This window comes from Anomalospiza imberbis, chromosome 17, assembly GCF_031753505.1.
Source record: "Anomalospiza imberbis isolate Cuckoo-Finch-1a 21T00152 chromosome 17, ASM3175350v1, whole genome shotgun sequence".
NCBI lineage: Eukaryota > Metazoa > Chordata > Aves > Passeriformes > Viduidae > Anomalospiza > Anomalospiza imberbis.
Window position 1 is genome coordinate 1058531 of NC_089697.1, and position 12973 is coordinate 1071503.

The 12973-nt window shown below is 45.6% G+C and overlaps 1 protein-coding gene across 3 annotated transcripts in view; it reads left to right on the top strand.

Moving 5' to 3' along the window:
- The first annotated feature begins 4378 nt into the window (after positions 1-4378).
- UQCC1 (ubiquinol-cytochrome c reductase complex assembly factor 1) overlaps positions 4379-12973 on the top strand; it is a 47057-nt gene continuing 38462 nt past the window's right edge. For 2 of the 3 annotated variants that reach the window (XM_068207437.1, XM_068207439.1), the window contains exons 1-3: positions 4379-4495; positions 8642-8746; positions 10100-10204. In XM_068207437.1, the coding sequence (XP_068063538.1) occupies positions 4472-4495; positions 8642-8746; positions 10100-10204 (234 nt within the window). In that variant the 5' untranslated portion in view covers positions 4379-4471. Of the gene's footprint in view, positions 4496-4702; positions 4728-8641; positions 8747-10099; positions 10205-12973 lie in introns of those variants that run through there. The other variant, XM_068207438.1, reaches the window with a different exon arrangement.

Genomic DNA, 12973 nt, shown 5'->3' on the forward strand with positions numbered 1-12973 from the left:
GTAACATATTCCTAATGGTGGACTTGGCCTCAAAGCCTCCAGATTTACTCCATATGAAAAGGAGAAAAATTTTGCAAGAGTGAAGTATGACAAATTTGTTTATGAAATACCAGTTCAAGCTTAGAAATGCCCTTTTCCTTCAGCAACAGCCAGAGACAGGAATCCAGTGAACCCGGGTTTCCCTGTGCGGTCAGATGGCCCCTCACCACTCTGCTGGAATTCGGAGTTCTGCTAAGAGCAGTGCAGACACAACCAGGAAAGCTCTGGAAGAAGTCAATCCACATATACCAGTGCTCCAAGGTATACGTTATCACTGATCTGCACTTCCAGTCCTAAAGGAGTGCATGAGACAGGATGCAGTGCCAGGTCCACACTGGCTCTGGTGGTACATACAGAACCCTTTCAGAACCTGGAGCACCGGGAAAGACACTCACGTAGCTGTGGGAGTCAGCTGGCACTTCTGCACTATTGGCATAGAACCAGAATTCATAAGACCTGCTGGACTTGAACTGGGTTTTTTCTATTGGGTTTCTCTTTATCATGATTTCCAGAGTGACCTGGAATACCCATATGGACTATTTTCCTCCTTGATAGCTAGAATGTCCCAGCCCTGCTTGTCCCAGGCAACATGGACAGATCCTTCTTCCCCACATAACCATGAGATTCCTTTGACTTTACTTCTGCAGAAGCAGGAGCAGGTGGTAAAGAAGGAAAACTAATACCATTTAAAATCTTTACTTAGGCAGGAATTTGAGAATGAGCAGAGGAAAGATTGAAGTTGAAAGATTTGTACTTCTGCCCTGATTTAAAGCTCTGTTTGTTTTTCAGAAGGAGGGAGCTCCCCACAGCAAATGTTGGGCTAACAATTACCTTATCAAGTTGATTTTGATTCTTCATGTGTCCAAGAAGAGAAAAATACAAGATGTTGTTACAGGACTTTATTTCAAGATGGTCAGTTAACCTGCATATTCAACATTTTAAAATATAAAAGCACAGGCCTGCATAAAAATGATCAGTCTGCTTTTCTGTGTGAAAATGGGAAGAGCATGTGCTATGTTAACATTCAAAAGAAAATTATGTGCTGACGAGGACTGAGGGAATCCTTTCAGAACTGAAACTAAAATTGAAACTCAGGTCCACAGCCAACTCTTCGGGGTTCATATCCCATCAGAGGCTGTGCTGTTCTGCTCCCTCACGGAGCTGTGTTCAGACAGACTGGCAAGGAAAGAGCTTGGTGCTACATAGAGCAGTGACAGGCAGAGGTAGGACAGTAACTTTCTCCAACTGAAGTGTGTCAGAATCTTTCTGTACATCATTAGGTAGGACTAACACAAACCCAGGTAAGTGTCAATATTTACTAGACACAGCTCTGAGTTGGAAAGTGTCCACTGTGGTGGACAGACCACGTCACACCACTGAGAGACGCTGCTAGTGACAAGAGCCTTTTCTCTGCATGACTACACACTTTAGAGCCTCATGAGCATCTTCATTTTTAATGGCTGTAACTCATTAGTGGCAAAGGGTTCAGAAAAGTGTAATCACTCCCCGCCATCAGCTTCCCAAAAAAATTTGCTGTTAACAATGGTATTTAATATTGGTTTGAGTATAATGCATGAAGGGCAGCTAAGCAAATATAAAACAACAAAACCAGCTTTAACTTTCCTGCCTGGAATTCACTTCAGGGACAAGAACAAAATGAAATGTAGCATTTCCCCAACAGAGATCCCACAGTTCCCTGCATTGTTTAACATCCTGCCTCGTGTCAGAACAACTTGTTCACTAAACAGCTTGTCAGACACAGTTAAATCCCTTTCAGCAGATAGCTGTGGGGAGTCAGAACATCTCAGGAAAGACCAGCTGCCAGCAAAGGGAACTGGGATGTCTGTGGATAAGAAGTCCAGACAGGTGATTCCATTGGCCCCCTGAGGCCTGATATTTAAGAACATATGAAAGATTTCTAAGGACTACTGTGAAGTTTCAGGGCCATTAAAGCAGCTGCTACTGCCCTCTTGAGAAGCTGACATCCCAGTTAACGTGCTGGGAAAGAGAGGAGGAGAATATTATAGCTCCCTAAGCCCTCTGAGCCAGCGCTGCCGCCAGCCGCGCAGCCTCGCTCCCTGCCCCAGCTGCTGCTGCTCACATCTGCACCAGCACTGGCATTTGTGAGGTGATGTGGATGTGATCCAGATTCAGCCTAACCTGGCAAAACAAGCCAGCTCACTTCACCCCAATGGGTCACTGCTCAGGTTCACTCTGTGGCCTCGTGAAAGCTGGTGCCAGCAGCAGCCAGGAGCAGGGAACACGCGACAGGGACAGGTGGGATGGCTCTTGGCAGGGACTATGCAGCAGGGACAGGTGGGATGGCTCCTGACAGCAAGCTGCTGGCTCTGGGGAAGTCTGGGTGAGGGACTCTGCCGTGTTTTCTTGGTACTATCCCAGTGCTGACATGTATGCAGGCTCACACTGATGCTTGAGGCAGCCAGGATGGCCTCACCAACTTCAGCCACGGGAGCTACCGCTGCTTCCATGCCGCTCTCCCTGCTGCCCCAGGGCAGAGCCACTGTCCCCCAGAACATGGCTGACAGCAGCGGGCAGGCACAGATCTGCCACCTCTGCCCCTTCCAAACCAAACCCCAGCACAGACCTGGAGCCTCCCATGCTGTTGCAAAAATGTGGAATATGTCAAGATTATCTTAAGTTAGGATGTTCTTTGATGTAAGGTCTTTGTGTACTTTCAAGCCTAATGATCAAGAAAGGAGACCCCATCAGTGGAACAGGGAGCAGGAGCATCCTCTACCCATGGACATCCTATAACTAACAAGCTTTAAGGACATAGTAAATGAAGATGTTGATGTATGTCTATGTCTACATTGCTAACCTGGCAAAATACTCAAGGTCCATGTATCCCATAGATGAACTATGTTCATTGTAATACCTGCATCATGCCTACAGGTCAAAAAGGCTCCTGGGTTATGTAACTGTATGGAAACCACTAACTGATCCTAATAGAGGGGCTGTACTTGGGAAGTTACTAACTCTGAATTTCCATGTCTAAAAAATGCGGTGCAAATTCTGCTAGGGCATGCTGGATTTGTTGAATATCACCAAGCTCCCAGGCTTGCACAACTCTGAAATAAATAATCTTGCTGACCTTTATTTCCATTGGCCAGATGATCATATGCAGCACCAAGAACAAGACTAGGTGCTTCCTTTCTCAAGGAAAGCTGGTGTCATTTACATGCAGATCCTAGTTTGGTACCAGGAACTCAGCTTCAAGGTTGAACACATCCAGGGACTGCTACAACACAACAGGTTCCAAGAAAGAAAGGTCTTGCTGGCCTTTACCTCCTGTTGGGCAGCCCATCATCTGCTCCTGGAACACTGGGGCTACTTGCTCTCCTTTGCATGGAAAAGCACAGTCATTTCCATTCAGGGGTCCATCACCAAAATTTATGATACCACCTCTAATACTGAATACATCCAAAGATTATTCACACACAAAAGGTGCCAAGACAGAAGAGTCTTGCTGGCTTTTACCACCACTAGGTAGATGATCACCTGGAGCACCAACAGGAGGAACAGGTGTTTCCCTTCCCAAGGAAAGGTGCTTTGATTCACTTTCTGGGCCGGACCTCTGCAATTTGGTTGCAAAATTTGCTCCAAAACTGAATTGCTCCAGGGATTGCTCCTACACAAGATGTGAGAGGTCAGAAAATGTTGCTAGGCTTTACTGTTGAGAAATAGATCTGGTCCAGGTAACTTGGCCTGCAAACTGCAGATTGAAATGTGGATTGAGCTCTGGGTGGGAGCCATGAGCTGCCAGCCTCTGGTTAACACAGGGCACAAAGAGAGGTCCAGGTGATGACACTGAGAAAACACAACAGGAGCCAGGGAAGTGGATGGACACGGAGAGGGGGACAGGAGCCAAAGACTCACGAGGAGGAACTGAGACTTTGCTGTGCTCGGACTGTGAAGGCGTGACAGCCCAGGGGTTCGCAGTCCCTCCTGGAGGCACCGGCTCGAGCTGTTTGTGTTCCTGCACCGCAAATAAATTGTTTTGTGGAACGAGACATAGATTATGCTGTGGGAAACCTGGCCTGACTGTGTGAGAGTGGGGAATGCAGGGACACCCCACTGTGGAGGGGCTTGGGTTCCAGCAGTGAAAGTATCTGACCTTTGGCAGTGTGACTGCCAGGGCGTTACAGAACGGGCAGCTTCCTTAACATTTACCTCCCAGGGGTAGTTTATAACCTGCGCTTTAAATACGAGGGGAAGGTGCTCTCCTTTCCATGGAAACACACTCACATCATTACTCTCTCGAGCGTGCCATTATCGGCTTGCTTCTGGCCGGGGAAGGCTCCCGACGCTGCCAGGCAGCGCCGCGCCGCCCGCCCGCCTCACGCCACCATCCCGCCCGGCGCTCCTCGCGGAAGGGGCCGGGCCGCGCCGGCGGAAGCGGCGCCGGGGACTCATGGCGGCGCTGGCGCGGGCCCTGGTGAGTGAAGGGAGGAGGGAGGGGAGGAAGGAGGGGAGAGAGCTCTGGTGCTGAGGGGTCGAGCGGCGTGTGGAGCCGGAGCTGTCCCCGCGCCGCCCCTGTGGCGGCCTCCCTGCGCAGCCCCAGGGCTGTCAGCGGGGGCTGCTCCCGCTTCCCGCTCTGGGGCCTCGCACCCGATGTCTGGCGAAGCAGCGGGGCGAGCTTTTCCCGCGAAGTTTGTGTTTGCAGAAGAGTTACTGAGGGGTGGGAGCTTGTTTAGAGATGGGAACGGAGCTGGGCAAGGGGCTGGAGCACCTGGAGTGGCTGAGGGAGCTGGGCGGGCTCAGCGTGGAGAAAAGGAGGCTCAAGGAGGACCTTTGGCTCTGCACAACTCCTGACAGGAGGATGCAGATAGGAGGGGTTCGGGCTCTGCTCCCAGGGAACAAGGATGAGAAGAAACAGCTTCAAACTGTGCCAGACGAGGTTCAGCTTGGACATCAGGAGGAACTTCTTCACTGAAAGGATGGTCAAGCATTGGAAAGGGCTGCCCAGGCAGGTGGTGGAGTCACCATCCCTGGAGGTGTTTAAGGGACTCTGTGCCGTGGTCTAGTGGACATGGTGGTGTTGCAGTCATAGGTTGAACTTGATGTTCTCAGAGACTCGATGATCTCAGTTATTTTCCAACTTAATTGATCCTGTGATTCTGTTGTGTAAAGCTTTGGGCTCCTGGTGGGAACTGGAGACACATGCCCGCCAGTGGGACTCCTCTGCTGGACTCATTGTGTGCCCTAAGGGGGTGAGCATTGCCCTTATGGGACCTTCCCCTCTCACTCTGGAGCTGTTTGATAGCAAGGATAGTGTAAAGATTCCAATTCCTGTGTTACTGCTCAGGCACTGGCACCACCACAGGGCAGTGGTGGAGATACCATCCGTGGAAGTGTTCAAACACCATGAGGATATGGCACTTGGTGACATGGTTTACTAATGGTTGGACTTGATCACCTTAGAGGGCTTTAGCAGCCCTAGTGGTTCTGTGATTCAGATTGGAAGTGTTTGGGTTCCTGTGAAAGTGTGGGTTTCCAACAACTCCACTCCTTTCTTCTTTCCCATTCATTTGCGTGCATTTTTTTTCTATTAGCAGAGATCTGTGGCAGAATTCCTCTTTTTAGCATATTGTCGAGGAAATAGAATTTTGTACCTGGGTATGATCTTAAATCACCACACAGCGTGGCCAGCGCTGCTAAATGGGAACAGATATCCCAGGAACAGGAAAGGCCTTTAGTATGGGGGCAATATCCACTTATGAAACTAGTCCCCCAGGTACCCCGAGCTGATGGCTCAGGGTGTGGTTTCCCCAGTCATGCTGAGCCCTGCCCTTTCCAATATCAAGATGAGAGCAGCCAAGCACAAACCTGCCGAGAGCAGCTGAAATGCAGCAACCTTGAGTTCCTACTTTCTCCTCCCACCCCTGACCTTTCTCTGTGGTTTGTCCTTGCTCGGTTGCCTGCCTTTTCCTTGGCCCCCGTGGTCCAAGTGCTGGAGCAGCAGAACAGTGACAACAGGTTGTGCAGTTTGGAAGCATTAAAGAGGCAATGGTCAGCAGGCAGGGAGGGAGCAGGGAGAGCAGTAGGGAAGCAGTGAGGCACCAGAATGGCTCAGCTGTCTGTGGAGCTGCACCCCCAGGGCAGGGTTTGCAATGAAAACTGCTTCTGAAGGGGAAGAATTTGCCTCCTGGGCTTACCTGTCCCAGGGCAGCTCCTCCACCAGCTGCTGCTGGCATTCATGTGGCAAAGTAAGCTGATTTGATTTTTCAGCCTGACCAGAAAGGTTTCTCTTTAGAGAGGAGACGTGTAGTTACCTGCCATTTTTGTGATCTGAAGTATGCTCAGCTTCAGCTCAAGAATTGCTCATCCCTGGCATTTCTCAGCACCTTTTTCTGCATTAGAATTTAGTGGTTTCCTAATTTTGTGAAAACGAATCTTTAAGCTTTCTGTATTTCTTCCTTCTAATGGAAATAAAGAAAATTTGGTTTTTGTCTGACTTTGAGCTCCTTGTATATGATACAGCCCTGACATTTCAGCTCTGCTTCTTAATATTGGCATTATGATAAATCTGGCTTTTGCCCAAGATACCTTGATAAATGGCTTGTCTGCTACCTAAGACTTTCTGAAAGGTTGCCAAGAGGATTTAGAAGACTAGAGATATTCTTTTATTCTGTCTTGACAAGGCAGCTGTCTGCAGACTGTTCCTCAGTAATCCTGTTCAGTTTAGGCTTGGTACATTTTCTTTCAGCCCAGGGGAGAACCAAAAGAAGCACTTGTAGTTTGAAAGGAAGGCTGTGTTCTGCAGAGTGATGCTGGTTTAGAGAAAATTCCTTAGCTTCTCATATTCCCTGCTATCTCCTGGTGTCTGTTTTCTTTATTACTGGATTGTTTATCACATCTCAGCTTTTAAGTGTGCTTATGCTTATTTTTTGTTTTCATATGTCTGTGTCCAGTTTTGTTGCATTTGTGCTTTTCAGCAGTTCCAAACCTCAGTATGTTCAAGCTCTAAGCCATAACCTGGGCATGTTAATGAGAAAAAGCCTCAAAAAAATTCTGTCAGATCCTTGGAATCTTGTAGTAATTGTTCACAAAAAAAGGGTTACCTCTTACTCACTGAAGTGTTTGTTAAACTGGTTGGGTCAGAACACTAGATTATTTCAAAAAGTACTTTGTGGGACTCAGCTGAAATGTTTTTTTGGCTAGAAATGTATCATTTTCATAATTTCACTTTGTGATGGTGATGTTATGTCCAAAGATCAGAAGACTGAGTAGTCTTGCTGCAGTAGAAGTGGGAAGGTGTAGTGGCAGTGAACACTAACCACATTTGTCATGGGACAGCATCTCTCCCTTTGCAGTGTTTAAAACCCCAAATCAGTTCCCTTAAATGAATTGAAGCGCAGCTCTGGAGTTGAGGGACAGTCTGCGAGGCCGATGGCCACACCTGAGGGGCAGCGGTGACTGTGCAGGTCACAGGAGCGGGACAGGAACTCGGGTTGGTTTGTGTTGGTTCCTCTTGTCTCTGGGCAGATCTGCTGCTCTCGTGGTTGTCCTTTCACTGAGCACCCCCCGGGGCAGTCTGACTGCCCACCCCACCAGATGTTAATACAGATTGGTAAGATTTCCCTGAAGTCTTCGTTTTTGAAAACTAATTCTCTGCTCATACATTGGATGCTTCAATCTCTTCATCATCTTTGTTGACCAACCAAAAATGAAGCTATTTTAGAAAACAGCATCTCCATACATTATTTCCAGTGTTAATGTAGTGCATGTATGACGGAGGCAAATATTGTACTAACTTGAATATTGCAGAAGGTGAAAGGTGCAAAAAAGGTGCAGGCAAAAAAAAGCTCCACCTCTTCTTTATATTGCTAACATTTTCATGACAGAAAATAATTATCTTCACTGAAATTTATGAGGACAATATGTGCTTTTGGAATATGAAAATTCTTAGCTGTGCCTGAGTAAAGTAAGAGAAAGATGCATAAAAGCTGAGTTGGATGAGGGCTTTTTAGAGCTTACTCAGTCAATTGAAGAATGCTTCTTAAGCATTTGAATTTATTATATAGACAGAGAAGTTGTGGTGTGGTTTTATGATGTAGACAGCCCACCATTTTTATGATATAGACAGCCCACCATTTCCTTCCATTCATCTGTTTCTGCCATCAGACTTGGGTTGGATACTTGTACTGGAAGGCAAAATATTTTCATAATCAAAATTTATACTCTTGTCAAGCACAAGTTGGGAGTTGAATCTGAGGATTGTTAGAATTATAGGATAACCTGAGCTGGAAGGGACCCACAAGGATCATTGAGTCCAATGCCCAGCCCTGCACAGACACCCCTACAATCCCACCCTGTGCCTGAGAGCATTGTCCAAACGCTCCTGGAGCTCTGGCAGCCTCGGGGCTGTGCCCATTCCCTGGGGGGTCTGGGCAGTGCCCAGCAACATCTGGGGGAAGAGCCTTTCCGTGATCTCCAACCTAAACCCTTCCCCCTGGCCCCCCAACACAGCTCCATGTTGTTTTTGTTGTATGAATGAATAAAACCTGTGAGAGCAGAGGGACAGTTACACTATTTCTGCATATCTGTGTCCTTTTCTTCATTGCTCATCTTCTCATTGCAGAGCTGCCAGGCTGCAGTGACCCAGTGGATAGCAGGGTGCTGTGGATTGCTACAGACCGCCGCAGTCCCGGGCCGCTGTAGGCGGATGCTCTGCAGTGTTTTCCAGGTAAGACATCACAGCATGTTAAAGTGTCTGAAAAATGGAATGATCTTAAATGACCAAGAAAAAGTAGTGGTTTTTCAATAAAGAGGCTTCCAAAAGTGATGTCTTCACTGTGTATTGTGGAAATACCAAGGCAACTCTAGAGCTCTCTGCTGCTGCAAGAGTGAGCTCCCCCTCTTGTTACATGTCCAGGTGTGTCTTTTAATAGATCCATATGATCTGTCGTGAGAAGATTAAATGCAGAAGTCCAAATGGAGGTGTTACTTTTCCAAATGAGCTATTACAAGCCAGTCATGTTTGCATGCTGTTTCCAGTATTTTATTTTAGAGAACACTTTATTTTATAGAACATTTCCACTGTACAGTGGCCTCGGACTTCCTAGTACTGATGGATGTTTACCTTGCACAGCACATTTAGTGTTGTTCCAGCAGAAGCTTTGCAGTTTGGCTCACTGTTGTGGGACAGCCAGCGTAGTGCCAGAGTGTGTCTGTCCAGAGTAAATCAACTAGAACATCAAGTAATAGTAGTTAATAATAAAGGGGTGAAAAATGTGTAGGAAAAGGGAATAGATGCTAACCCTACTGTTAAAGCACCAGTTCACACCAGTAGTACCTGATCTTGGGACTAGAGGTGGAAATGAGAAGTTGTGAAATTATTAATGAAGTTGGGCTTACTCTACATTCAGTATACATCTGTGGATGACTGCTCTGAACAGCATATTTACTCTGTCTGAATTATTGATAAATAAGGTACTGCTAAATTGGGTGTGCTGGGAGGCTGTGAGAGGGTTCTGTTCAGTGTGCAGCTTCTTTCCTGGGGAGCCCATTTGCTCCTGCTTTTCTTTGAGAGCGGTTTTCTTTGTTGTGCACTAGATCTGTGATTGAAGTCATGAGCTCTGAAGTCATTAGGGGCTGTAGTGGTAGCTTTTACACTGCAATTTGTGTTTTCTCAAGTCTTGGCCACAAAGACAAATGAATAGGCTATAAAGTTATAGATAAAAGTTAGAGTTATTTGTCTGCTGAGTCAGAAAAACAATTACTCTTTTTTAAGAGGCAAACCCCATAGTTAGAAGTAGTGTGAGAGTCAAAGCAGAGAAGCTGTAGCTTTTGAGTACAGTGTTTTCTACCAGTCCATTCCATCGGTACATTTATGGAGCACTGGAAAATGTGTGCAGCATTAAGCATAGACAGCCATTTTGTTTGTAACAGTTGTTATAATAAATTTGTGCGATTTGTGATGCAGAGTTTTTCAGGATTAGCCAGAATTAATTGACTTGGAAGCAAACTGCGGGTGGTTGATGTAAATTTAAGTCAGTTGTCTCTAAATTATTTTTCTTTTTTTTATCATTTCTACTAGAGACACAAGGCTGGCCCCTTCCAACTCTCTAAATTCTGTGGTGGATTGATTCAAGCCAATGGAGCCATCACACAGCAAAACAGATCCTTTTACAATACAAAGAAGGTGAGAAAAGTTGGGAAGTTTTATTCTTGGAGGGTACATGTGCTAGGGATTCTACACAGACAGGAGGCAAAACACTTCTCAGAACACATAGGAGAGGATTCAGCCTTTCTCTAAGATGTTTTAGTGTAATGTGAACCATGAGTCTGGTAATTGGAGAAGGAATTCTGTTCCTTTTCAGAAAAAAGGGCTGGCATAGGAAGGTGCAGTTACAGTTGGATTATCAGGGTGAAGGTTCATTGACAAGACTGAGGGCTTCCTTCCAGACAAGAAAGAAATTAAGTCAAGGTGTTGGGGGCAGATGTTCCTTCCACACATGTTAGAAGTGACAAGATGTTTCCTTATTCTTTAGTTTGGGAATAATGTGTGGTGACACTTTCGCCATCTTCTAAACACTGAAAATTGTCATGTAGTCTACTAATAACAGCTAATTATTGTGTAATAATTTACTGTTCATCTGTACTATTTTTTTGATCTGTGGTCCATGTGTCTTGTACGTGTATTGTCTTTTGTCTTGGAGTAGAAGTTTTCTGAGGCATTAATCAACTCCATAAGATCAGTTCACAACTTAAACAAAAGGTGTTAGCATCTCTCAACTAATATCCTGATATCTTGTTAATCCAGTGTGAAGAAAATGGCAAAATGGAACACGTGCATGAGAAATGAGAGGACAGAAGGAAAAAGAGTTAGGGATTAATAGGTAAAACTTCCATGAAAACAATAATCCTGCTTTGCTGTCTAGCTAATAGTGCATTTTGCTGGTGTGGAGTTAGAGGTACATAACAAGAAGGGTTTAAAATAGGTTCTTTTGACATAGATAGAAAAAATGAAGTAAAACCAGGAGTGTGTAAGGGAAGAACCCCTGCCTGCTCTTTGCATTTAGTTCTTAACTTGGGTTTTTCCTTCTTATAGTCAATTTTCTCAGTGTTTTTCAGCTGTTAAGATAAACCAAACGTTTTGCAGACCGGGATTGAAGCATATACAAAGGGATTGCACAATTTATCATGGCCAGAGCTCAAGTTGTTATCCAGACTCCCAAAGATGGTGCATGCCCCTAATCCCCACTCCTACCTGCTCTGCTCTGAGCCCTGCACAGGCAGCACTTACAGAGTGGATCTGGGAGAGCAGTGGGTGACAAGACTGTACCTCAAACAAACCAGGAGTGCCATGAAGATCTTCAAGGCAGGACTCAAGATTTGCTTTTGGTGTATTGGAAAGGGCAAGGGGAGGGGCACAAGGGCTGAAAGATGGATGAGGAAACTTCCCAGTTAAAATAGCCATGGTGTAAGAAGCCAGGCAGGATTTATGACCAGAGAGGAAGCAGTTTACAACACTGTAGGCTTGAGGTGGGTTTTTGGACTGCAGCTTCATTATTTTGAATAGAAAAGTACTTACTCATCTTTGAAATGTGAACTTGACTATGCAGTCCTGGTGGGAAAGTGGTTTGGAATTAATGGTGAGCTCCAGATGTTTCAGTTTATGTTTGGTGTCAAAATTAAAATGATTGTTTGCTTTAAGCACTGCCTTTCAGGTATTGAGCAGGAAAGGCAGCCTGAGGTAGGCTTATCTCCCTTGCACAGTGTCTTCATGAGCTTGTTTTGAGTGAGTTATAAAATACATTTTTAAAGTTTTCTCTCTCTCTCTCTCTCTCTCTCTCTCTCTCTGTTGTGGTTTTAGCCCAGCTGGCAACTAAGCACCATACAGTTTCCCCCTCCTCAGCCCAGTGTTTCCTAGATCTCATTTTACAGATGCTTATAGGATTGTTTAATTGCATTTTGCTGCAGTCTTGGCATTGGCAGGATGAGCTTCAGGCCTCTATCCATAGGTTGAACCAAGCACTCTCTGCTTAAATCCCTTCACCATCTCTTGAGCTAGTCCAGGCTGCCTTGCAGAAGAATGAAGCAAGAAACATGGCATTTTCCAGAAAAACCTGCTTGTTGGTTAGCCATTGTTTTAGTGATGAGCTAACAACAGATGAATTGAAATAATTTTGGTTTTTAACTTTCTCTGCATAATGAAAAACGTGTACAGAGGAAGACTTCATGTGCATTTATAGATAAGAGGCACGTAGAGAAGTTCTGCCTGGGTTCATTAGTGGTTCAGTGTGATTTGAATTCCTGTGAAGGAGATGAATGTTGATTTAGTGAGTGTGGCAGTAATTATTGGACACAAGTTCTACCTTGAGCAGTTCCTATCATTGCCTGGAGGGGGATTACGGATTTATGATGGAAGGTGAGGAGCCATGTGTAGTGTAGCAGGGAGTATTGCATTGCATAATCCTGAAGAGAAGGTACTAAAATCTGGTTTAAATGCCCACAACATGTCAGGGGAATCACTGGGTCCATCACGTGTGGTAGAGGGTGGGATGTGCCTCTGCAGACATTGGTAAGGGGGGACGTGGTAACCAGGTTTAATGACCAGCATTCAGAGGAGGACCTGCGTATCACAGGAGGTCCTGGGCAGTGTTACTCTGTCTGGGAGGTTGACAGATATTTAAATGGTGCTGGGTGTGTTTCTGTCCATTTACCTGAACACTGGGTATGGCAGGATTCAAGGCATTGGCAGTCAGTGCACAAGTGCAGAGTGTTTTATCTCAAAAGCTCAGGCTTGTGTGTGGATATACACAGGGATGGATTCTGTGTCAGAGCTATAATTTTGTCACCTTTACAGTTAGTTTTTTAATTAATTATGGCAACTTGTGCAGAGTCTGGATCTGTATTTTAATCTGTATCTTAATATGTATTAACTTACCATTCATGCTGTTTCAAAAAC